The sequence below is a fragment of the Dermacentor albipictus genome, chromosome 1 (assembly GCF_038994185.2).
Source record: "Dermacentor albipictus isolate Rhodes 1998 colony chromosome 1, USDA_Dalb.pri_finalv2, whole genome shotgun sequence".
NCBI classification, from domain to species: Eukaryota; Metazoa; Arthropoda; class Arachnida; order Ixodida; family Ixodidae; genus Dermacentor; species Dermacentor albipictus.
The window spans coordinates 118028599-118054916 of NC_091821.1; the positions used below are offsets into that span (position 1 = coordinate 118028599).

Here is a 26318-nt window from a genome sequence, read left to right on the forward strand (position 1 = left end):
CTGGTGAACCCGAATGCCCGTCCAGCCCGATGCCATCGACGCCGCACTGCTATCAACCACCCCTCGTCTACCGTACTGCTCCGCTCATCATCTCCGGCTGCTGCGCATTAGCCAAGTCCACGATGATGTCACCAACCACACTTGATACAAGAAGCCGCCAGCGCGACACTTTCTTCAGTGGGCGCGGGACCATCACTGTCAACATGTCTCACGCTCCGCGCTTTTGCGCATTACAGGTGTGTAACGTTTTTTCTATGTGCGCCAGAAGGAGCGACGACCGTTTCCTATTATTGTTCCCGCGCCCACGAGTGCTCCGTGATATTGCTGTTTATTGTTTTTAAATGGTTTTTTTACGACTTTGCTCTGGAGATATTGAGTAGAACCCAGGACTCCCGACTTGTTCTCAGTCCTTGGCTGAACTACAGTCCTTGCCTAATGAGCCAGGCGAGCAGATGAAGGTCATATTTCATATTCTAAAAGATCTTCAAGCTCGATCCGTGCAAGCAGCAAAAAGCCAGTCCGATATGATCACTGACATCATATCTTAACTCCGCCATCGACACCTGCAGCGCTGATATCACAGTACCACCTGAAACCTGGTTGCGTCCTGAAATTCGAGACCACAAACTTTTTTCTTATCGCAAACAATTTCTCTATCTGTCGCTGCGATCGCATTGGGCGACAAGGAAGAGGCGAACTGCTCGCTATAAAGAAAAATTTTACTTCACGGTGCAACCACGTCAACACCCCTTTAGCAACTGTCTGGGCATGCGTCGCCCTGAATCATAAGAAAGTTATTATTGGGGTCTATTATCGGCCCCCTACCTATACACAGAACTTCATAAATGAATTGCACAGTGTTGTTACCATCGTTTCATCCCTTTACCCAAACTGCCCATTACTTTTGCTTGGTGATTTTAATATGCCAAACATAACGTGGTCTAACACTGTCCCCATGATACACCCACCTTCCGCGCTAGCTAAAGAATTTTTAGAAATATGCTCAGTTTTTTCTCTCGAACAGCTTGTAACTTAACCGACTAGAACCACAGACTCTGCTGCTAATACCCTTGACCTCGTTCTCGCATCACAGCCCGACCTAGTTTCCAACGTCACTCTTTACTCTTTTTTCACTTAAATCTCGCACAACCTAAACATGTCAAAAGAACTTTAACCATCCGTAATTACAATAAAGCAGACTTTGACGCGATTAATAGAGAATTATGTTCAATTCCTTGATGTTTTCCTCCAGGACTTCGACAGTCGCACAGTAGAAAATAACCGGGCAATCTTCGTAGAAAAAGTTGCTTACCTAACCAACAAGTAGATTCCCATTCGCATCGTAACTAGCAAACCAGACGCTCCATGGTATAATGTTCATATAAGACGCTTATCAAATAAAAAGAGTCGATTGTACAGGTCGGCAAAGTTTTCCTCGAGTGAAGCTCGTTGGAGTGCCTACCGAGTGGCTTCAAGCGAATATGTATCAGCGCTAAGAAACGCCAGAAAGAATTTCTGGTGTCACACGTAGCTGCGCCCATGTTAACAAATGATACCAAGAAATTCTAGCGCGTTATTAATCAAAAAGATGACGACACCATAACTATTGTAGATAACTCTGGGAATGCCATACCCTGTGATCATATCGCGTCCGTCCTCAATGAAACATTTATTCAAAACTTTTCTGTAACCTGCGATGTTTCCTCACCCACTGCACCTTGTTACGATTACCAGGCTATGTTTCCAATTACCATTGGACCATGTGGCGTCGAAACCGTGATTAAATCGCTGCGCCTCTTTTCTGCTCCTGGCCATGACTTAATTTCCGTGAAATTTTTGCACAGCACTGTTGTTTGTTTATCTATTTTACTAGCAGAACTTTTTCAACAATCGCTTGACACATAATACCTGCCCCTTGATTTGAAAGTCGGTAAGGTGATTCCACTTTATAAATCAGGTGACAAGCATTCTCCTCTCAATCATCGGCCTATTTCACTAACCAATATCCCATGCAAAATATTAGAACATATCCTATTTTCACAGCTTGCTAACTTTCTTGAGTCAAACTAATTTTTTTCAATTTCACAGCATGGCTTACGAAAAACATATTCTTGTGAAACGCAGCTGGCTTCCTTCATACATAAGCTACGCCTAATTCTTGATACTCGTTCAATGGCAGATTGCATTTTCCTTGACTACTCCAAAGCTTTCGATAAAGTATGTCATAACTGCTACTTCACAAATTACAGCTCCTGAACATAGACCCCAAACTTCTTGCTTGGATTGAGTGTTTCCTTAATAACCGTTCGCAATACGTGTCAGCTAATAATCTTAACTCTTACTCAAACCCTGTTCATTCCGGCGTCCCACAAGGCTCCGTCCTCGGGCCTCTTCTTTTTCTAATTTACATCAACCATTTGCCTTCTTCTGTTTCCTTTCATATAATTTATTTGCGGACGACTCCGTAATTTTCCGAGAAATAACAAGCAGTGACGATGTAACCGCTCTTTAGTCTGACCTGAACGCTATTTCATTGTGGTGTAAAACATGGCTAATGGAACTTAACATCACAAAATGCAAATCTCTTCGCGTATCCAGAACTTGCAACAGTATCCCCACTTATTCCTTAGATCATGTCCTCTTAAAATCGGTAGGCTCGTACAAGTACCTTGGTGTACACATCACTTCCACTCTCACTTGGTCTGTTCATATCACATACATAATTAACAATGCTAATCGTATGCTTGGTTTCATTCGCCGCAACTTTTCTAAAGCGCCCTCACCCCTCAAACAGCTGTTGTACAAAACGTTAATACGTCCGAAACTAGAGTACGCCGCATCCATCTGGGACACTCATCATGAAAACCTAATACATTCACTAGAAATGGTCCAAAATAACTCGGTTCACTTCATTCTTTCCAACTACAACAGGACCTCTAGCATATTTTCAATGAAATCAAGCCTTAATCTACCATCCCTAGCCTCACGTCGCAAAATTTTTCGTATCTGTCTGTTCCATAAGATGTTTCATCATCCACACTTGCGTAGCGAATTAATCCCTCCCCCACGTGACCTATCACCGCGATTCGAAAATGCCTACAAGGTTGGTGTCCCATTTTGCAGAACTAACGCTTTCTTTCAGTCATTTATATGTCGTGCAGCAGCGAAGTGGAATCACCTTCCCGCACTGACAGCCACCATCAATGTTTACCGGCTTTTCAAGAACGCCTTAGCTTATATTGTATGAGTAGACACACCGGTTAACTTTTTATTGCAATACTCCTATTCCTTGTATCACATTTGCTATTTTTTTTGTTTTGTATGCCTATAACCATTCTCCTCTCCAATGCCAATGACCCTGAGGGTACATGAAATAAATAAATAAATAAATACTATCATTTAACGATACACTGCAAGTAGTCCCTTAATGAAGCGCTTAAGCTTTAAAAAAGGCTGCGGCACCACCCTGTTGAAGTGCCCGAAGGCTGATAGTTTTTAACTTGCGACATTTGGGTGTGCCTGAGGAGATGAAAATGCGCGAGTTACATCTTACCGCACTTGAAATAATAAACATTGGTTTTGTGGTACGTTTCGCCAGTATATTTTACAGTGGCCTACTCGTCCCTTTTTAAATAAACAATATCCCTTTAAACATATACTTGGAAGCGTTTGTTCTACACGTTAATAAACTCAATCCAGAAAACAGCGTGGTATATCGTTTGGATGCTTGAGACACGCAAATGACGGACGCCAGAACAGCAGCTCTCACAGAGTTTTCCACACAGACTTACCCTTAACGCGCCAATTACAGCAGCGTCAGAGAAGGGCGCCCAGCAGACTATCAATGCTACGGAGCTACCTTTATTTCTGCACGGGATCCCTTTCATGGCATAATCTAAAGAGGCAGAATAAATTGCAGGGAAAGCTCCCTCAACAAGCACTAGATCTCAGTGGCTATATAAACCTTATATAAGTTAAAAGAATGAGCAATAATTCCTATAGCCATATTGGCCACTAATTCTACTAACTGAAACAAAAAATATGGTCTCAGTTTCGCACGAAAGGAGAAGCATCGATTGCGAAATCACTTTAATCGACAGCTAGCTATACCAATTAAGTATAGTAGCTTTATCGGCCGTATAAACTTGTAAACATAGACATACTAACTAAATAACAAGCATGGTGTCACGCGCGCACAAGCAAAGATGAACACATCTCACTCGATGACAGCGGAAGCTCGCTGCCCAAACGCTGGAGTGAGGAAGCGCGGCAGAGCAGCGAGCGAATTCACCTTCGTGCTGCCTCTCGCATCAACGCGAACTAAGCCGCGAAAACATGGCGCGTAGCCGAACTAGTCCCCGTCGCAGATGGCTTTCAAGATACAGCGGCCCGGGCGGGCACGCGCGGCCATCCAGGGAGCCCGGGCGGCCCGCAGTAGAATGAACCCCCCCCCCCCCCTTCCTAACCGCGCCGAGATTAAGCGAGATTGAGCCACGATCGTCGGTTCACGCTCGCACGCTTTCACTCGCACACAGAGCATACGGCGCGATGCGACGATTTTATCGCCCTTGCGCTTTATACGGAACCTCAAGGCGACGCCGACGCCGACGCCGACAGCAGAAATGCTCTTAGAGTGTCCATACGAAAGCTATCACAGTAAAAAAGAAACGGTAACACCAACCACACAGCCGAGCGCTTCCGAGGAACAGGTAACGCTACAAGGCATACGCTCTCTCCCAGACAAGCGCGGGGCAGACGTTGATAATGAGCATCGCGTCCCTGCGGCAGTCTGTAGCCAGGGCCACTTGCAGATACAAACGTGTCCTTTATATGCAAACATGCAGTAACAAGCACGGCTGAAAGCAATCTCCTAAATAGTGAGTGTGACGGATCGCTACGCACATGCAGTGGCGCACTTGATTGACTTGGAAGCCTCCAGCTCGGCCCTGTATTGCCTGACAAGCGAGTGCTGCGTGCTGCTGCCAAGATTCGTCCGCCTGATAACCTCAGTGATGACAGGGAGGCTAAAACGCGAAGCAGCTAGAAGTGGCAAGACATGTTTCCGTAGTAAAGTACCAGACAAGTAGAAAAAATCGGTAGTGGTCGTCATCCCCAAGCCAGGAAAGCCCCCAGACATCCAGAACATGAGGCTGATAGGTATATCATCATCATCATCATCATCATCATCATCATCATCCTGGCTACGCCCACTGCAGGGCAAAGACCTCTCCCATACTTCTCCAGCTACACCGGTCATGTGGTAATGGTGGCCATGTTGTCCCTGTAAACTTCTGAATCTCATCCGTCCACCTAAATTTCTCCCGCCCCCTGCTACGCTTCTCTTCTCTTGGAATCCAGTCCGTAACCCTTAATGACAATGGGTTATCTTCCCTCCTCATTGCATGTCCTGCCCATGCCCATTTCTTTTTCCTGATTTCCACTAAAGTGTCAATAAAGGTATATATAGTGTATGTATAGGTATATGCATTGCATAATATATGCATATATTAAATATATATATATATATATATATATATATATCGCTTACCTTGTGTGCCGGCAAAGTCATGGAAACGGTGGAAAGGCTAAGCCTGACCACGTGCACCCGGGTGGCCTAGGCCAGGCCACCCATCTGCAGGTTCTCAATAAATTTTGTCCAGTCCAGTACATGTTTCCGTAGCGTGGTGCCAAACCACATCCCTGTTTGAGCATTTGAGAAGTTAGATATATCTCCGCGAGCTCGTGGCATCCGCTTGGTACCTGCCACGCAGGTACCAAGCGGATGCCTGCGTCCCAGTGCTCTAACTTCTAACTGCGGATAAGCGGCTACGGCGCCCCGCTGCAAGATGTCCACGGATTTGATTCTCGGCTAAGGCAACTGCAGTGCGAAATATAAGGGCAGAATGCCGACTCACTTTTGTAAGTCGACGTTGGTGCACGTTAAAGTATACGACAGATGGTCAAAATTATTGAAGCGTCTACGACTCGGGGATGCTTCATAGCCTGATACGCAGTTTTCAGATGTAAACCTATAAGAATGGTCAGTTCCCTGATATCCGCCCGACAGACGAACATCTCAGTGGTGTCGATGTCGAAGCATTCTAACGCGAAAGTGCACTTGGTGTCGAGCCTATAAAAAGTCGAAGCTTAACAGGTGACGACAGTCTCTTACGTAGCTCGAGCCATATGCATTATACAAAACATAGTTGGCAGAAGAGACAGCCATGGTGGGTACCGCATTTGGGACATTCTACATGAGCTAAACATGACACTAGCATGAAGAAGAAATATTACATTCTATCCTAAACGCGGACCATATTGCCTAGTTATGCAGGATGTCCGAACTACCATGTACCAATATTTAAATATATGTAAATGCCATGTAGCTGGACAGAACGAAGGCTATGTTGTTTGCCGTCACTTAAATATACTCAGATTATTTTGGGCATTCCGTCTAACTACATAATTATTCTTAATTATTTATCAACTTCTCAAACATTGTAATTATATGATAGGTGTCAATGAAAAAATTATAGAGCAACATGAAAAACTCCCTCTACAGCTTTCTGTTGCTCAGTACGTGCTACATAAAAGTGTTTTTTCCGAGCGTGAAAGAAGTCCGCGAACGCACGCAAAGTGCCTCGTGTGGCCAGACGCGCGGTAGTCGCAGTGAATTAATCGTAATAAGTACGGCACATTACTCCTGCTTAGTTTGATAACTCATTTTAAAAATCACCAACTGTGACATTAGCCTCCGCAGGCAGTCTCTGACGTGTGGTGTACTATTTCTTTGGATGGCCGTATCAAGACGTTATTGTTTGGCTTACCAATTCTTTCACAATGAGCAGCTAAGAGTGCTCTGGCAGTTTCGCGAACACAATTTTTAGCAGTTGGCTCAAAAAATTTTATTTGGAACACTCTATGTGGTTGGGAAACGCATATGTGGAGTTCAAATTGGTGTCCGTGACAATGAAGGCAATAAAAAGCGATAGGCTGCACTCACACCTTCCGGTGATGTTGCAGCCTGGCTGTACTTGTTATTCCTTTGAGAATGTATGATGACATATTGTCATCACGTATTTCGTGCACTCCCATGAGTTTTCGTGTTATGAAAAATTGCTCACTGTACAATCACTTACTACGTCCAACGAATTTCAGCAAAAAAAATATTTTTCATGCAATAGAGCTTTCGACATCGTTATCTAAGGTGATCTCACTGTTTCTAGTTTCTAAAGATGGAGGCAAAATCGGTAAAGCTGGGTCACTGACTTTATGTTAACGACTACTTCAGCGAGCCTCCTAAGAGCTGACAAAATAAGTTGTGTTATTGCAAACGCACATGACTTGCTACTTTTCACGCAACCCAAATTTTCAAGCCACAAAGTGTGTTAGAAAGCATATCGCGTTTAAATGCTTCCTTTTACGCTCATAGTTTCCAGCGTAAACGCGGCCATATGTAATAATACTCCCCCACCCCACCCTTCCCGCCCTATCCCAATCCTCGGGAAAAAAATATAACAAGTCTCGTTTTTCTTTTACTCGGTGGCACTGAACCGGCAGTGTACCATCTTTGCTGTACCAGAAGTAAAACCAGAGCTGAAAAAACATTATTTCGGTACCGTACTTTGCACAATCAGTAACAACAAATTTGGTCAAAAGTATGCGATGCAGAAACGTTTACCTTTCTCTTCAGTCTCTGATCACTATGAAAACTGACGATCTCTGAAATACAGCATTATGGACTTTGGTCTTATTTCCAAGGTGCATAATGTTGTATTTAGGATCCTCGCCTGCACTCGCCCTTACTATGTACTAAAATTTATTTTGTAGATTGTGCATAGCCGTGCAGTGTACTTTTTGCTCATGAGTAAAGACACAATGGGGGCTGTGTCAGTGCGCCAACAGCTCTTTAAGCTCATGTAAACATAAAGATAGGTAGCATACAGTGGCTGGCTTGAGTAACTTGTGGTAAGCACTCAGATAAATGAAAAAACAAGTCACTTCGGGGATCTCAAGAAGAACTCCTTTATTGGTTCCGTTTGAACTAAAATCTGAATCCAGGAGGAAAGAAGCGCCACAGATCCATTGTTGCTGAAAGAGACAATTGCATAGCGTGATTGGAGACAGAAACTTTTAATCACAAATACAGAAACCACTCCGCATACACAACCAAGGAACTCCAAACTGACTTTAAAGTGCAAAATTCTCGCAGAAAACACATGATCAAGCGCATACCCTGTATAAGCTACGGAAACAGCAGCCCAGAAAAACAAAACAAAAAACGAAACAAAAACAAAAAAACAGCGTGTGCTTCTTGGCAAGAACCTGGTATGACAGCTACTTCAAAAATTCATCAAACATTGATGCTCAATTGGTCCGGGATGCGGGGCTAACACAGCTTGTCGCTTAGTTACAACTTCCTTCCTTTCCAATTCTTTGGTGCTTTAGAGAGGGCGTTTGGAAGGCGAGAGAAATGCAAGGAGTTTGAGAAGAGCCCAACAGAAGAATGGTTTGGGATACAGAGTGGGCAGTGGTTCCGGTGTCGGAGAGAAAAAAAAACATTCACGGAGGAGAGTTCAGGAGAAGTCCATGTTCCACAGTGCAGGCTTCAAGGCATGTGAGGAGGAGGGGGAGACACAGGGCACCCAGAGTGTGTTGAAGACAGAGTCGATGGTGAGATACAGTGGAAGAGTGTCCGTAGAGGACTCGGGAGGCAAGAACGAGTGTTTAATTTTTCCTACGGTTGCCGCCGAATCCGGGGAAGTTGCCGCCGAAGCCGGGCATGTTGCCTCCGAAACCGGGAAGGTTTCCGAAACCGGGCAGGTTGCCGAAGCCTGATCGTCCAGACAGGAAGTCGTCGTCACCGCCGGCTCCGAAGCCGCTTTGGGGCATGGGGAAGGCGGGGGCTGGGCCCTTCAGCTTGCTGTCCTTGGGGTCGATGAAGCGGCGCTGTCCGTTCCGGTCTACGGTGTAGTGGCGGTCGTACTTCACACCCGTGTTGTCTGAGTAGCCGCTACGGCCACTGATGAGACCATCGGTGTCCGCGGCCTCCTGGTTGAAGGTGCTGTGGCCCCATGAGCTGCTCTCCATGTGAGTGGTCGAACCATCGGGGTTCTTGATCACCCGGCGCTCGACGATTTGCGCGGCGGAGAGTCCCACCAGCGCGGCTGCGAACAGCAACTGCAAGTAAAATGAAGAGGCGTGCGCAGTTAGGAGGTTTCAAGCGGCTATGAAAGTAGCACTCCATGTTTATATAGCTGTGCCATGGAACATCCCTGAGAAGTTCAAAGAGCAAAGAAGGGAGGAATTCACACAAGTGAGCCCAGCTGTGTGGGTTGTAACCAGTCATTCTTCCCAAGACTTGAGTGGTTGTACTCCGCATAATTAAGGACTTCGTTAAGATTACATAATAAAATGTTTAACTAGCCGCTTAGTCTTCGAGGTGCAAATGAGAAAGTCGCTGGGCAACTTGAAAAACGCCCCAATGAACAATTCTGGTGGGGGTTACCTGGAACATTTCCTTTGTCTAGGTGTTAAAAGTAACACCTTAAAACGAAGACGGAATCACATAAAAACACCTTCGGTGCACTAAGTATCGCTTAACTCTATGCATTAAAACAAGAAGCGCGCAGAAGCTTGCTCATCAGCTGGATTCCGCACGTGGATGCATAATTAAGTGGCTGTCTGCTTGTCGTGCAAACGGTAAATATAAGAAACAACAAATGTCCATAAAGGGCATAATGGACATTTTCCTCACCGCCACAAACATTGAAAGCTATGCGCTAACTAGGCCAACGTCGTACTTTACACCACGCTCATTAGGTGCTATCTTCAAAATTTCAGTCGCTTATTTCCGACGTCAAAAACGGCGCAACACAGAGGTAGGTCATTAGAAACACTTTATTTAGTGCTTCTCTACGTGTCCAAAGAAGTTATTATTCATATGGCAGCATTATATCACCATGTAAAAATATCGGTGAAGATTTGTTGAAACACAAGCATTTTTACCTTAAGTTGGCGTTCAAGTTCCATGTACTGCATTGCTAAAGTTACGCGGCAAATTACAGGCATAAATAACGCCCCTTGTAAGAACGGAATGGTTCGACAGGAATGGTTCGTTCGAACAAACGATTGATGGTTGTTATTGAGCAGGTGCACGTGTTGCAGCCGATCATGAACAGACAATGTCTGCGTAGACCTTTCACCATGCCTTTCGTTTACATTTCTCTCTTTCCATCTACTTTCAATGACGGTGCAGAGGTTGCTTTCATATTTGAAGAACGCCGGGCATATCGACAGATGCCCGCTTTTTACGATATACGTCCCGGTAACGAAAGCTCTATAGAATTGCCACAAATTTTATGCTTTGTTACAATGCTTCTCTAAAGGAAATGACGATAGAAAGCGACAAAGCGTGAAATAATTAACAAAATAGGCGGAAAGTCCGTGCCTGCCAGCATGCGATTTCTGTTTTCCAGTCCCCAGCTTACACAGACCCACGGAAACGGTCCGGCGATAGCGTCAAACCGAGTGGGCGAAGAAAAGAACGAATGAGGAAGCTTGAATACAATTACTTGTCAAGGCCAAGCAAAAGTTGTTGCGAAATGCTTGCCGAAGAACAAAACTAGGAATGATTCACGCGGCAGCTCCCGGACGTTCGGAAAGGACCCGCGCCTCAAGAGGTGTTTGTGTGGAGTGTCAAGGAAAGGTGAAATAGTGAAAGAAAGTCAGACGGGCCGAGCGAAAGAGATGAAGGAAACGTAGTCAAGTGGAAGGCTCAACAGCACACGTCGCTGCTAGGCTAGGCCTAATTGTCTGGCTTGCGCTGCCAATAGGCGTCGCAATTACCGCTGTGCCGCAAGCGCACCCTAAGCGGTGATAATCACCAGACTCTGATTGGAGAATCTCACGAGGTTCTGAGCGCCTGACAGCTTGTTTTTGCTTTTGACCCCGACTATCTGTGCATGCCACACGCTTCTCGCACATACCCACACGTTAGAAACATCATTAAGAGGCGCGATCACTTGGGACATAGAGAATAAGACTACTGAAGCAAGGAAACTTTGGAGAGCGGAGAGATAACTACTTATTTTTTCTTGAGGAGACCAATCGACGATCGCATTACGTGGTAAGTAGTCTACAGTTGGTGCAGAAGTCTAAAGAAGTGCCACTTCTGCTTTTGTGACTTCATTGCATTGATTTTACGCACTTATTGCAGTTTAAAATAAATAGGCAGCAACAAAGAAGAATATTGCTCGTTTGTATAAAGTATAAACCTTCCATCGCTCAACGAACTGATCATGCAGCGCACGACAGGCGGTACATAAAATATGTTGCAAGACTGCGAAATATCTCATTTTGTGGAGACGAAAATGAGAGATTACCTGTGCTCACTTTAACAAAAAATATTGAGAGGACAGAGTAGGCACCGCAAAAGGTCACACGTCATAGGACTCACAAATTTCTGGTTAAAAAAGTGTATTCTTGACTCTGGAAAAACTGTTCGCGTAGTGCCTGTATTGACGCTTGCTAAAACTCCTATTACTGCTGAATATTTCCTTCCTGAAATTCTGTTGAGCAGTTCATGTAACGTACATGAAAAAAAATTATCGACATCACACTTTAAGAGTGGTGACATCACACTTAATTTACAATTCTGATTACAATGTAGGATTCTAAACTTGGTGATGCTCTATGGATGAAATTTTAGACAATGTTTGCCACGCTGAACATGAATGAATAAGGGGCAGCTTGACAATGGCGGCGTTCTTTAAATCTACAGAGGGAGTAGACTACGTAAGTTATATTCCAGTGTTGCGAGGCTAATTCTAATATAGCATATGCGAGCGAACGGGCTGAATTTCTGATGTATTGAGGGGTGGAATATTATTTGTTCCAAAGAGTTAAGAAAGAAGATCTGATCATAATCTCAGTCAACGAGGCCTACAGAGCAGTGTGCTGAATTCGTTTCTCTTTAGTTGCGGCATGGCGGAGCTACAGTGGAGAGTCACTACGTGTTGATGGTTTCACCTAGGCCTCCAGTCTCATGCGTCAGTCTGCCTCCGTCCCCGTCACAGGAAGGTCCCAACAATGCGGAAACATTCTTAGATGAAAAAGGCACGCAACTGTCCCACACTAAGACAGGTATGTTACGTTTCCATAGATGACATCCTAAGGATTTGTAATAGCGCCTTCTGGAGCAACGTGTGCATATTATAAGAGAACACTTTTCTTGTGTGGTATAGAAGACAGGCAACCTCGTCGGATTTCTCATGTTCAAGCGTTTTACCATGAAGTGAGCACAACCATAAATGATTAACCTTCCTTGGAAGGCATGGCACCACGAGGCTGAGTTTCATTGCTGCTAAAGGTGCATCACACACTTATAAAACAAAAGATGGCTTACTCTTTGCCAGTTCTGCATGTGCCCTACAGCTTACCTGAAGAACGACTTCTGCGCAGAATAGCTAGGAGCATTTCAACATGCTTGGGCATTTCTTGCCCGACCTCGAATGCTTTAGTAATTGCACGAGCATGTTACCTTCTATTTTCAATTTTGAGGATGCTGAAAGCCTTAAAAAACATTTTTTTCTTGTTTCGGTGCATCATAAAAGCGATCCGCTAGAGATTGCAATCAACAAAGAGGAAGGGTTCGCATACGTATGTTGATTTAAAAGCACAGAGATTTATTACGCTGGCATTAATCTTGGAGCGTAGAACCTCTTACCCTTCACAGCGACTTGTAGTCGCTAAAACATAGCTTTCAGTTAAATGCATATTTTGAAAAAAAAGAAAGAAACAAATAGAAAGAGAGCCATGTAATTGCTTGCAGCACAAGCCCTATGGAGGTTTCTCAGTTATGCTCAGTTAGCACATGCGTACGGTGCGGTTATTGTTAAATTGTTCTTCGTCTGCATTTTCCATCCCATCACGTAACCAAAGACTAACATTTCAGTTCTCTCACTCAACACTATCAACTGGAGCAGAACTTCTTGCCATCTCATACGTGGTACGGTACCTAAATCCGGTGCAAGAAATGAGAAAACAGACTAATCTCTGTGATTCTCCTGCAGCGTTCCTAACGTAAACTGGAATTTCCAGAAATAGAATTCAGCATAACCATAGCCAAAAAGATAAATTATGTGGTTTTACGTGCTATTATCACGATTTTATTATGAGGCACGCCGTAGTGGGGCGCTCCAGATCACCTGGGGTTTTTTAACGTGCACTTAAATCTAAGGACATGGGTGTTTTCGCATTTCTCCCCCATCGAAATGCGGTCGCCGTGGCCGGGATTTGATTGCGTGATCTCGCGCTTAGCAGCCCAACACCATAGCCACTAGGCAACCACAGCGGTTTAACCATCGGCTAACTCTAAATGATACAAGAGCAAGCGATGCGCATGGTGGAATGATTATTCAGTCGATCCTTCAATTCTTTGTCGCACTCAATCTATGTGTTAGTTCTGTTTATTGGATTCATTTGGTCAGTTGCTGCTTCGTACTTTTTCTTTCTGTGCCACCGCATACAAGCGAAAGCGCTCCTGTATAAATTTACGGAACACTCGCATAACGCCATACTCCGACGCTGAAGCAACTGAGTTAGATTGAATAAATGAATAATAGCTAGTCACTACGATACGACTGGGAATCTCGCAGGTGATAAAGCAGCATGGTGAGTGCATTGTGAAAAGCATGATAACGGTACTTCCACTATCACAAGGCAAATTGCGCCGCACAATAGGACGGTTTCAGCGCTTGGTTGCATAAAGAGAGGCTGAATCAGAATTCAATACCTCCGAAATCATTTTTTCATAAAAAAGTTACTTATTGCTTTCGATTTATTGTCCTACTCACACTGGACATTAGCGGATGTTTCGAAATACTGGTCCACAGTTTTTGGCGCCGCACCAGGTTCGCGATAAACTTTATGTATAAAATTTGCCGCTGCGACAGTTTGCTCTGCACATGTGGCGATGCTGGTGAGGATGTTCAGCATCTCCTACTCCAAATATACGCGACACAATTCTGAAAGATGCCTGTTGATTAGTGATCTAATAACATTTGACCGTAGGCCCCTAATTTTCGAAAAGATATCCGAGAGTTATAACTCAGTGGGTTTACGGGCCAGCGGGCGAGCGGAGACGCCACTGCGCATATTGCATTACGCTGGGGCGGCCAACGTATTTTCGGAGCGGGACGCTCGCTCACTGGTGTCCCCTCCCGAGGCGAGCTCGCGCAGCGGACGAGCGCTTTTGCGAAACAAACACATAGCTACCACCCGCACGAACAGTGGCATGTCGTCGGCGTCGTCTTCAAACGCGGCGCTGGCTCGTCTGCAGGCGAAAAAAACCTAAAAGTTATTTCGTCACTGAAGAGGGCCTCTATGTCCTGCGAGAGGTTTCAGCAACGAGGGGCGACGATTTGAAGTGGATGACCGCGATGGTGAACCTGAAGCGAGTGTACCGATCTCTTCACAGTGTGGCCAACCTTCTTCGACAGGTGGCGCAGCAAAGCCCGTCAAGTGATAGCTTAGGTAAAACTGTTCCTTGTGTGCGGCGCTCCACCTGCCGCCTACGCTCTCTGACCCGTGAACACGCGCAGCTATAACTCTCTGTTACCTCCATGGCCAGCAGACACATCAGAAATGCGAGCCGCAGGGGCCCCTCAGAGGTTTCTGAAAGCAATACTGTTCTTACTAGGTACTGATGACAGCGTGTATGATTCGTTTTAAGCTGAATTCATATGCCTTTCTGTGACCTGAATTCCTGTTACACAATTTTTATGGCTTCCTGTCACTCGATTTTACATTTGTTTGTCTTCATTTGAATTTTATTTTGCACAGTTTTCCACAGCATTGTTTTGATCTTTGTAAGCTTGTTATGTCGTGTTTATTACATTATAATTCTACGAGGAAACCTGCAGCCGGCACCATTTCCTGGTGCAAAGATCTTCTACAAATCATGCATGTTATATTTTTCAGAAAAAATGTATGCGTAAAACAATGATATATGGCTTGCCATTTTCCCGAAGAACTATTCACGAAAAACAGAAAAAGAAAACAAAAGTGGGGAGAGGGAAACACAGTGACGCGGCCCTTGCTCCCACAAAGCAACAGAGTTCTAAGGAGCTCCGCTACCAATCCTTCGAATGATCATTGCATCCGGGAAATAACAATAAGCCACGAATACACTCCCTTTGGAAGTACTCGCGGGCCGAATCCGACGCTTCAGAGAATGCGCTCTCCTTCTGCGTGTGGTGTAACGGCGTCTGAAGAAAGCGCCTTGCTCGCACCAGTGAAATCATGCTAGGCCACTCGGCTCAATCACTCATCCCCTTCCTGCCCTAGCCCTGGCGTGCCCACTGGATGTCATTTCCGCAAAGAGAGAGCAAAGCGTACACAGGCCGCTTCTACGAACATGTCAAATACGAGAAATACCACGATCGAGCTGCTGTTCCATCCGCCTCAATCCAACGCACCCTTCCCTACGTAGAATGAGTGAGCCCGTTGTACATTCAACGCAGGAAACCGGACACAATAGTGGTGCTTACACGCGAAGGGGATTTTTCCGGCACCCACTATTGCGATGCGGTGGAAAAAATTGAGCCAAGCGAGCGTGCGACGTACAGGTTATGTCCTGCGGGTAATGCCGAGATTTACTTGCACTTGGGTAGTTTATGTTACTGTTCGGGTATAAGGAGCGTTTGGTGCGCCGTACGCCATCTATAACAACTAACACTAATATCCTGCCAAAAACTGATTGTATGATATACGAGGATCCCGTCCGTTAAAACCAATCGATGCGCCACGATACTTAGGTTTGACGATATGGTCGCACTAGCTCCAAGGGCCGCGGGTAATCAGATGTGACATCTTTTAAGTGCTAGGGATGGTTTGAGTATATATACCACGCAATTGTACAGAGTACGGGGCGTTGTGATGGCCGCAACAGCACGGCCGTCCTGTCTCGCTACCCTTCAATGTACGAAGCAAGAGCGAAAACCCCGCCACTGAGTGTCTGCCCCGGCTAGAAACGCACCGAGAAAGAGCATTCGATGGTCAGTAAAGGCAAATAACGTTGGGCATTCGGTACCGCACAATCCAGAACATTTCTGGCTCCGCGCATCTGCAGGACGAGCTTCTTGCGTGTACGAATCCCTCATCATTCGCACCTGTGTGGAGAAGTATGAGCCCTCAAGCTCATACATCTAGATGCGTGTGGGTTCCACGCGACGGCCCCGCTTTCCTGCCAGGCCAAAACAAGCATAGAACGAGGGCGCAGGCATGCATGTTTGGCAAACATGCCAACTCTTTAGTTCAGCACGCTTAGATCACGCTATTTGTTTCATTGTAGCAGCCTTTCTTCACTCTCTGCGTTGGCGCCCGACAATGCGCTTGACACTAGGTAATGCATCAATTGGAAGCACCTTCTATGAAGCGCCTACGCATGCAGAACTGCCGAAACGCGAAAGTGGGAATCATCGACCTCTACCGTTCTTAATCCGAAAAAAGACGTAAAAAAAGGCAAGCCATTCCTCCATATAATGCATGCAGTTGTCGAACATGCAGGCTGTTTAGCTATCAAAGCACAAAACTAGAATTTGAAAAAAAGAAAAGAACAAGAAATGCCGCCAGTTGCTTTACATTCTACAGGCAATCAGGCGTCCATGTCGCATTACAGGATGTGAAAAGCTGGAATCCCGATTTTTTTCCAGAAGAATTCACTGCAAAGAAGAGAGGAGTACACGGTTACTCCCTACTGTGGTAAACGAATATATATATTACCCACCTACAAAAATGTAATGAGCAAGATTGTGCCGTTCGTTATATCCATATTTTATGTTTGAATTGTGTTGTTATAGTGGTGCTTTATACATAACGTGTTATGCTGTTATTTTTGTTCACGATGCGGTGAGTGCACGCCTCTGCCTGAATGCCACGTCCATTAATGGAGATAAAGGTGAGGAAAGAACTGCGCTCTCTTTCACTTAACACACTCAACAAGCGCCTCATCACGGAAAATCTAGTTCCTGGACCCTAGTCGCAAGTGACGTCGGCCGGAGTGAGTTTCAAAGTATTGCTCGTTTGTGTGTTTTTAATGCTCTGGGAATGTAGTGACATACCATGCGTTGTCAGGTGACTCACCGTGTGTATACGAAGAGCCAAAACTTTCGTTCCCCTACTGTTTGAATTGTGTTGTTATAGTGGTGCTTTGTACATAACGTGTTATGCTGTTATTTTTGTTCACGATGCGGTGAGTGCACGCCTCTGCCTGAATGCCACGTCCATTAATGGAGATAAAGGTGAGGAAAGAACTGCGCTCTCTTTCACTTAACACACTCAACAAGCGCCTCATCACGGAAAATCTAGTTCCTGGACCCTAGTCGCAAGTGACGTCGGCCGGAGTGAGTTTCAAAGTATTGCTCGTTTGTGTGTTTTTAATGCTCTGGGAATGTAGTGACATACCATGAGTTGTCAGGTGACTCACCGTGTGTATACGAAGAGCCAAAACTTTCGTTCCCCTTCTCCTGAATTTTCCACTATTTTTCCTTCAATATTGAAAGATAATCAAGCGTACACTTATTTCGGCTAATCTCCCCTTCCTCTCTTTTATCAAAGAGAGCTTTAACATCGAAGATATCGCCGTTGATAGTTCAGTCCCTGTCCGTACGAAGCAGAGAAATTGGTTGTCGGCCAAATTATTAAAATCTAATATTTTTATTTCTCCAAGGAAACTGTATAAAGTGTCGGGAATACACTTTATACATGTTAATTTCACTGCCGATTGTTTTCCGTAAGGATCGATAAGCACCGCAACAAGGTTAATTGAAGCCCAAAAGGAGTACAGCGTTCAAGTGGTAAGCCTCCCAGTAACTAATAGAAGGAGACTGGCATAAAAGCTTTGTTTAATTATTAATCCCAGTGTTCTTGTTTTCATCGTTACCATTACTAATAATGGCTTACTAGCGTCGCTTCGAAGTACAAAAATGAGCTCTCTTTAAAATTTAGCTCATTTTTAGAAACCTGTACCAATGATCTATCGGTTAATTTCCTCATGGTTCTTTACTAAAGTGCCTAACGGTTTTCTTTTCCTGTAGGGTAAACGCGGGGAAGACTTCAAAGTTCGCAATGGGGTGCAATCGCAGAGGCGAGGTGAAACCACGGGCGTGTTGTAGAGAGCTCGCTTGCTGCTTCCCGGCGACAACGTGTAAAAACCAAGGCTGAGAGTTTCCAAATCTGAATGTTACCATGGAAAAAAAAAGCGCTTGATAAGAATGTCCTGGAACTGCACCTCTACATTTCTGAAAGGGACGTCGATGGGAAGACGAAAACCTGTTATCGCTGCAACGCATGCGTCGGGCCAGCGGAGAGAGGAAAAGGAAAGCGACTCGCCTGAAGGGCTACAAAAATAGTCGAAGCGAGACAACAGCGAATCAGTAACGGCGTCACCAAAAAAAAATAAATGTACAAAGAGGTCTACGAGGTCGGTGTCGCTGATAACGGCACGTAGCATCCCGGATGGACGCGTGGTCGCGCACTTCCTTTGCCGGAAAAGAGAAAAATCCGGCTGCCTCGCCAATTCGGAAATCCGTCGTTGTTTGTCTCACGCCGAAGCGGGAAGACGAGCGGTACCCAGCATCGGTGCCTTCGTTCAACGCTCTATTTTTTTTTTCTCTCCCTGTCTTTATTTTTTTTTTGTCGGACGGCCTTCCTGTCGCTTCGACCACTCTGCGGCACAGAGCACGCACACCTTCGGGTGAACGCACCAGCCGGCCTTCGTGCTTATGCGTTTTAGTCTGCTCGGTCGGCTGCGGTGGGCATTGCCCCGAGGAGGATGAATGGGTCACCTACTGGTCAGCCTGTGCACATTTACCGCAGCGATTTGCGGTTCACTGTTGCTTCTGTATAGCAAGGACGCCGGCCTAGTTGGTGGCTAGAGCTCCGCCTACCCAAAGGACAAAATGTGACACAACCGAGAGCCGCATCTCAAGCGTTCAGGCGTAAATACGAGACGGCTTGACTCTGCGTGAGCAGAACCGTACACATGGACACCATTAATCACGTCACCGTGCTAGCCTGGCGAAAATGCACGACGGTTCCGCCGATCGAACGTGCTCTTGCATGGGGTACACGAGAGGAGCGGGAAGGTACTCGTCGACGGCACGTCGATGAATATCACAGCCCTACACTTTTGCACTTGTGCAGCCTTCAGCTTATGAGGACTGTCATGCATAACGCGTTGCTCGTCCGAGGCGTAGGCTGCGGCGATTGAGAGGAGGCTCGTGACAAAAGAGAATTAATATGTGTTAATATTTAATTGGTATATATTAGTATTTATTAACCTGCATTAGGTACCCGTTAAAGAACCCCAGGTGGCACAAATTATTCCGAAGTCCCCCACTACGGCGTGCCGCAGAATCAGATCGTAGTTTCGGTACGTAAAATCTCATATTTCTTTTTTAATCGGTCGACGATGAGGCGTCGAATGAAGAGCATACTGCGGTGGCATGTTAGCGATCCTTTCAAAATGTAAAAGTGGACAAATGGGAAGTGAAATGTTCCCGAATGCTTGGTGTTTTTTTATGAGTTAGGGGCGAAAACAGAAAAATGAAGGGGGCAGAGCTTGACCTGATTTTACAAAGTGTTTTAAGACCTGTGCTGCAACATGGTATTCAAGAGAATGCCGATGTAATAGGTCCGATGAAACGGGGGTCTTATGAATTAATTTATATTTTCCTTAGCACTCTATTTAACAACTAAGGAAAAACGAGCAGCCATCGCCAGCATAAGATGACGAGGCCTTCCCTCATTTTCACCTCAATAAAAAAAAAGTTGTTGGGCTGCACACCTGTCGAAAACACGAAGTGGATGCACTACTCACATTGTACCAGTAGTTCTTGCTCTCACAACTACTCCTCGTTAAGAGACTGAATTGCGCAGACAATCACGTGAACTTCATATTTAACGCATGTTGGCATCGCGAAAGCTTACGTATTACCGCGTAGGATGTACAAAGATAGAGGTAATAAGCATGCGCGTTTACTCTCTGTTTATTAACTCAAGGATCCTCTATATCGTCTTTCACAACACGTCCGCAACCAGTTTGGCAAGAGTCTTCCATCTCTGTGCGAACTAGCATTCATTCTTAGAAAAGAAGTTGGAAAAGCAGGCAGTGAGCTGTAGTTACGTGTTAAGTGTGCGAAGGAATGAGCGGCGCCTCCTATTCGAGGAGGAGGGGCAAATAAAAAAGAACGGTTTTGTCCTTGGAAAGTACAAGCCAGTGAACCAAGCCTTGCTCGTTATAAATGCCCTGCCGAAGAGCCAGCCGTACGATGCGACGACGGCTGCGCTGTGAAGAGTGAAATGGATAACTTAACCATCCGTGACACAACAGGGGCACTGCGCTCGAGATGTTGCGATACAAAGTCAGCGGGGAAAGAGAGTAATGTGGAAGGGAGATAAGTGCGGTGCTTAGCCGGGCGCAGGTACTTTCGGCCCGAGCAGGACCCCACAGTACGGCCCGCCCCGGGCGGCGCTCCGGAGCTTTTGTGCTCTCCTCTAAGTGCCGGGGGCTTTCCCCGAATTCGGCCGATGCACCTCCGGCGCCGACAGGAGGATTTTGTCTCTCTTTTGGTGGCAGTCCAAACATCGGCCAGGTCTGTGACTGAGCCGGGTTTTTCCCGCCAATTTGCCACGCGCCAACGGGTTCCTCCTTTCCTCTTCAGCCAACCGTCGTGCTTCCTCTGCAAAGCGAGAACCGCTCTCCAAGGTCATTGGCTTCATCCGGCGGACGATGTGGTCCTTTGTTAACAGCGCTACTCGCCCCGTTGGCACAATCTGAAGCTGGCCCACGGCGCTGGCCGAAGGAGAGGAAACAGAATTTCTCCGACAGTCTACGGACTTGCGGCGTGACGTTCTGTCGAAGGCGCAACTATTTGCATAACTTAATGCTAGCTAGAAAACACTATACAAAACTGTAGTATTATTCTATCTCCCGCACTTTCGCCGTTGCACGGAAGAAAATGTTTAAACTGCCCGTGCTCGAATGTAGTTATCGGCTGGGGAGGATTTGATTATGAGGCACGCTGTAGTGGAGGGACTCCGGATTAATCTTGGCCACCAGGGGATCCCTAACGTGCCTCCTATGTACGGGACAAGGGCTTTCTTGCATTTGGATCCCACCGAAATGCGGCTTCCGAGGCCGGGATTTGTTCCCACGACGTTGTGCTTAGCAGCGCGACACCATAGCCACTAAGCCACTGCGGCGTGGGACTGGTGATGGTGGTGAGAACCAAGTAGATGTTCTTTGCAGTTGGTTGGAGATACTCAGATTATTTTTAGCACTCTGTCTAATTGCATAATTATTCTGAATTAATTACCTTCGCCATAATACAATTAGATCAATAATGTGAATGAGATAGTTGTAGAGCAATATGAAAAACTCCCGGTACAGCTTTCTGTTGCTCAACACGTGCTACATAAAAGTGTTTTTTCGAGCGTGAAAGAAACCCTCGAATACGCGCAAAATTTCCGCGCAATTGACCGCGCGAGACACTTTGCTTCTATTCGCGTGCTGTATAGCTCTACAGTTTCTTTATTGCTACTTGTCATCTTACTATAATATTTGAGAAGTTGATTAATTAAGTAAATCTAATTATGTAATTAGGTGGAATGCGATAAATAACCTGAGTATCTCCAAGCGATGGCAGGCAATATTACTTTGGTTCTGTCCAGCTACGTGGCGTTTGCATATATTTAAGTCTTGGTGCATGATAGCTGTGACGGCCTGTATACACGCCAGCAGAAAGTTCAACAGACAAAATAATAATTCATGGCCTACACAGCCTCGCTGAACACTGTCTTCTCACAAGATGCGCAGCGGTAAAACTGGAGGAAGAACTCAGTCCCCTTAAGAAGGCGAAGACTGTAGTTAGTGTCTATCTCACCTGCCTATACGGGTCTTATTTTAAGGGTGTTTCATAAGCGACAGACACCTATAAGAAGAGCGCCGAGATATTTAATTTTCCGAAAGGAGCACGCGCCCTCTCGCGTAAGCTGCACGCGCTTTTGCGAGTCGTACCTCGGAAGTGCGCAACGTACATAAGCGTAAGGCCACTTAATATTTTTGTGGCGGCAAATAATGACATTTCATAATAATAACATGAAAAGTAAAAGGATAATACAGGCCTTCAGCGCCACATAGAAACCCTCATTGTTACTTCGCATAAAGGAGAGGAAATAAATCGACGGCGAGCTCGCAATAATCGTGACCCGCGTCGAATACAGTGCCTATGCAGCCATTCATGTTTCTCTTCTGATTAGACTCATCCTGCAAAGCCACCTTCGGATTCAGAGAACACACATACATGGTTCAAAAAACAATATAAAAGAAGGAAAAGCCCCAATGAGATTTGTTTGAAGGTTTTTTACTCCGAAAGCACTATACGTCCAACTGAGCGAAAATCCGTCGTAGTCGGCTTTACCGCAAGATGGCACCCAAATTTCGAACGACGCAGAGTAATAAAAAGTGGTCAAAAAACAAAAAAAGCTCGTATTGACGTCAAATTTATCAGGTAGGTTGCTGTAAACAACTGTAAATCAATCACATTGAAAACGATAATTTCGTAAATTTCGATGTGGACGACAATCGAACCCGGACCTCAGGGATGCTAGACGAGCATGCTTCCTTGGCGCTAGGGTGGCTTCACGGTTCCGGCTCATTAAAGGAGTAGCCTAGCGCGCGTGTCATTGGGCACGCGACGGTGCAGTCAATAGAGAGGAAGTGGCGTTACGTCATGGCTGTATAACATAGGAGCGTTCATGGCGTTCTGAGGTCTACAAATGGTATAATGCTTTCGCATTCCCCCACGTAAGCAACATTAAGTGTCTCTGGCGAATTTTTTTTTACGTTACATTTTCCCAGTAGCGACTCGCATGTTGCAAAATTAGTATGCGTGTTTAGCTTTATAGGCACTCAGACCGGTGTTCTTATCGATGTAAAGCGTTAAAGTCATGGTTACCTAGAGGGTTAAAGAGTAAAGCACGCACGACAGTGGCTAATAAAATGAAGTACTGTGTTTTTTGGTCACGAGTTCTGCCTTACGGTTAACGTCGCAGATTGTATTGGAAACCGCAGTAACAACAGAGAGTAAATTTATATAAATGATACAGAATGATGATGCGAAATGTACAATAAACCTGAGGCAAACTGACCTCGTATTAATTTTCAGCAAGGTAAAATGTCAGCTAGCGAGCTACAGAATACGTTGGAAAACGGTTTCTCTTAAACAGATTTGCGTCATCTGGCATCATTTGAATCGTGACCCGCCGTGGTTTTCTTAGTGGCTATGTTATTGGGCTGTTAAGCACGAAGTCGCGTGATCGAATCCCGGCCACGGCGGCCGCATTTCGATGGGGACGAAAAGCGAAAACACCCGAATACTTAGATTAAGGTGCACGTTAAAGAACCCCAAGTGGTCCAAATTCACGGATTCACGGTGTCCGCTACGGCATGCCTCATAATCAGATCGTGGTTTTGGCACGTAAAACCCCATAATTTATATATATATATATATATATATATATATATATATATATATATATATATATATATATATATATATATATATATATATTAATTTGAATCGTGGTCCACGAAACTGACATCACGGCCAAAAAAACACCATGATGCAAGGCGAATGCTACACGTGCGTCGCGAGCGTAGTCGATGCTTCGTAGAAAACCAGGAACATGACGTAAAGAAGTATTGATTAATGAATATTCTTCAATAGGCCGGGTGGCCTTCAAGATCCATTTTGGATAATTCATTCTTTGCGTATTCTTTCGCTATTGAAAAGACCAAATTTTGCATGAGGGTGTGAACTCATCTACATGAATTTATTAATTTTAGGTCGCCTGACGTTCATTTTTTTTATTCCAGGTCTATAGCCAAAAGTAGTAGGCATTTCCACTGAAGGATGACAAACTCCTCGATTTATTCTAATTAGACAAATGAGGGGCGTGGTCGGGAGGGGCGGGGGGAGAGCGGGCGTGAGGGAATCACATTTCAGAATAGCGCTGAAAATTTTGCTGATCACTGCTAATATCCACCAAATCAAGAAAAGAAAGGCAATAGCCGGTCGAGTAATCCCCTGAAATTTAGAGGAAGTTGAAAGCACCCTCCAGAATAAAGTTCTTTCTACGTTGCTGTCAACGATACTAGAACCTGACTTCTCCACTTCAAAACACGTACCTCATTGCCTCATTTGCACCTTGTGTATTCTTCCTATTTCCTTTTTTCTCCTGATCCTACTCGCTGTGTTCTAGAAACCCAGGGAAAGTGGTGACAGTTCTGCGTTTTTGAGTGAAGATAACTGCAGCAGAGCGTCGTTATCGCCATATGAATACTCAAGAAAACTTAAGGAAGTGCCATGAGAAAGTTGCTTCTGCACGTGCCCAACAAAAACCCGCCGAAGAAAGTGTCATGTGCAATGTTCTGAGTCTTTAGAAAGCTCTATATTCACATTGATGAGGTTGCAGATACAAGATCAGTGGCTAGTCAGGTAGTCAAGCCAGTATAAAGGGCTGTTTCATTGACTTTCCCGGATTGGCATGTAACGTTGGAGAAGCAGAGATTTCATTTTCAATGTTCATTAAACGACCATTATTTATCTCTTTCCGCGCAAATAAAGAATCTATATGGTGGGAACTCTACAAGTTTATGAAGTTTAGTGCTCGGACTAACCCTTGGATAAGCCACCAGGGTCTACCACTAGTGTTTAGGCATTTCATACGTGCAAGCGTCGATATTGAATAAAGCGTTCCCTGCCTTATAAACGTGATATGTGTTTTCTCTCTTATGAGTAAAATAAGTATTAGCCATATATATAGACCTTTTTTATTGACAAGCGGAGCTCTTACTTGGAGTGTCTGCATTCAGCTTAGGACAAGTGCTATAATAAGCGAGAAAACGCTCAAGCCAAGGCACAGCGGACGCACATGCGCACTTGGCGGCGCACGGCATTCCTTACATAAGGCTTCTAGAATCCCCATTGGCGACGCGCTCTCAAGCGTCATTAAACAAGTATGGAAACACGCTTAACGCGTGCTCGCACTCCACAGCGCGCTCCTGTTTGGCATATCTCGAGCCACGGCTCCCTTGTGCAGCCGTAACACGCGTCCCGTGGCGCTGCTCGGGGGCGGCGGCACGAGGCGGCGGCGCTTCGCAGCGGATTCGGGCGAAGAAGCGGCGCGGACCGCCACGAAAGTTAAAGGAACCCGCCGACTCACCAGTTTCATGGCTCCCTTTGTTTACAGCTGGTACTCCCGGTCTCGAGACAACGAATGGCAGAACAGCGTCGGGTCTTGAAGAGCAAGGGACGACTTTCAAGGTCTCCACCGAGCCGCTTGGTTTTTATACCGGTTGCCGGTTGCCCCACCACTCCGACGGAAATGCGAGAGGGGGGCTCTCGGACGGGGCAAGAGGACCGATCTCCGGTCGTAGGAAAGGGCTGAACAACAAAAAAAGGGTTTTCCCGCCGGTCTGACGCCTCTCTCGCCACCGATGCAGATACGATTGCACACCGGTGTGTATGTGAGCGTCCGTGTGCGTGCACGTGTGAGTCAAAACCCTCTCGTGACAGTATAGACGCGTGGTGACCGCGGATTGTTCGAGGGAAGGATGTGACGGGTGGGCGGATAAGCTCCCCGGCCGATGCCGCCACTGGCCCGATAAGCTGGCCTCCCGTCCGCCGTTGCTGGGGTGGTGCACGTCACTGAACGGCAAATGAAACGTGTTCATCGATGAGACTGAAGGCGCAACGAATACGAAAAAAGGGGTATACCTTTTGATTGCGACTGTGTCCCCAATGACGTCCTGAAAACTGAAACACTGCACTTGCCCTTCGCGTTCCTCTCAGCGTTCATCGCGGTGAGAGGAACAACTCATGGCAGTGACATGATTTCGGATTTGCCATTGAATTGTCTAATAATTCTTTAAGAAGTTAACTTCATATTGCTGAGTTTTTTTAATGCGCCTGAATACCGTCATGGTAGTTCGAGTAACGCATCAAGTGTCAGATGTGGCTTGTCGTAACTGGTCACGGAAACGTTTACGGGCGTTTCTAGCGCAGGCTGAGTAAGGTGGCATAAAAAATGAAAAAAAAGAAGAGCGAAGGAAAGATTTAGCAGCGCAGCAGGCATAAGTCAAGAAAGCCATGTGAGAGGGAATTGCTTAAGGTTCAAGCGATTTTGATATGAAATCTTTAGTTAACACTACAGTGTTAACAGAAAACAATCAGGTGTTGAGTAGTTTCGCA

General features: G+C 45.6%; 1 protein-coding gene across 1 annotated transcript; it reads right to left on the minus strand.

Annotated features, from left to right (window-relative positions):
• Window positions 1-8009: 8009 nt before the first annotated feature.
• On the minus strand, window positions 8010-25467 carry LOC135907869 (uncharacterized). The gene is made up of 3 exons (XM_065439630.1): window positions 25291-25467; window positions 8742-9180; window positions 8010-8091 (listed from the first exon to the last, which is right to left on the minus strand). The coding sequence occupies exons 1-3, from the start codon at window positions 25297-25299 to the stop codon at window positions 8045-8047; spliced, it is 495 nt and encodes a 164-aa protein (XP_065295702.1). The 5' UTR covers window positions 25300-25467; the 3' UTR covers window positions 8010-8044.
• Between the last annotated feature and the right edge of the window lie 851 nt (window positions 25468-26318).

Coding starts and splice junctions, on each gene's coding strand:
- LOC135907869 (XM_065439630.1), bottom strand. Junction 8,092..8,741: donor CCCCGGATTCGGCGGCAACC/GTAGGAAAAATT, acceptor TGTCTCTTTCAG/CAACAATGGATCTGTGGCGC.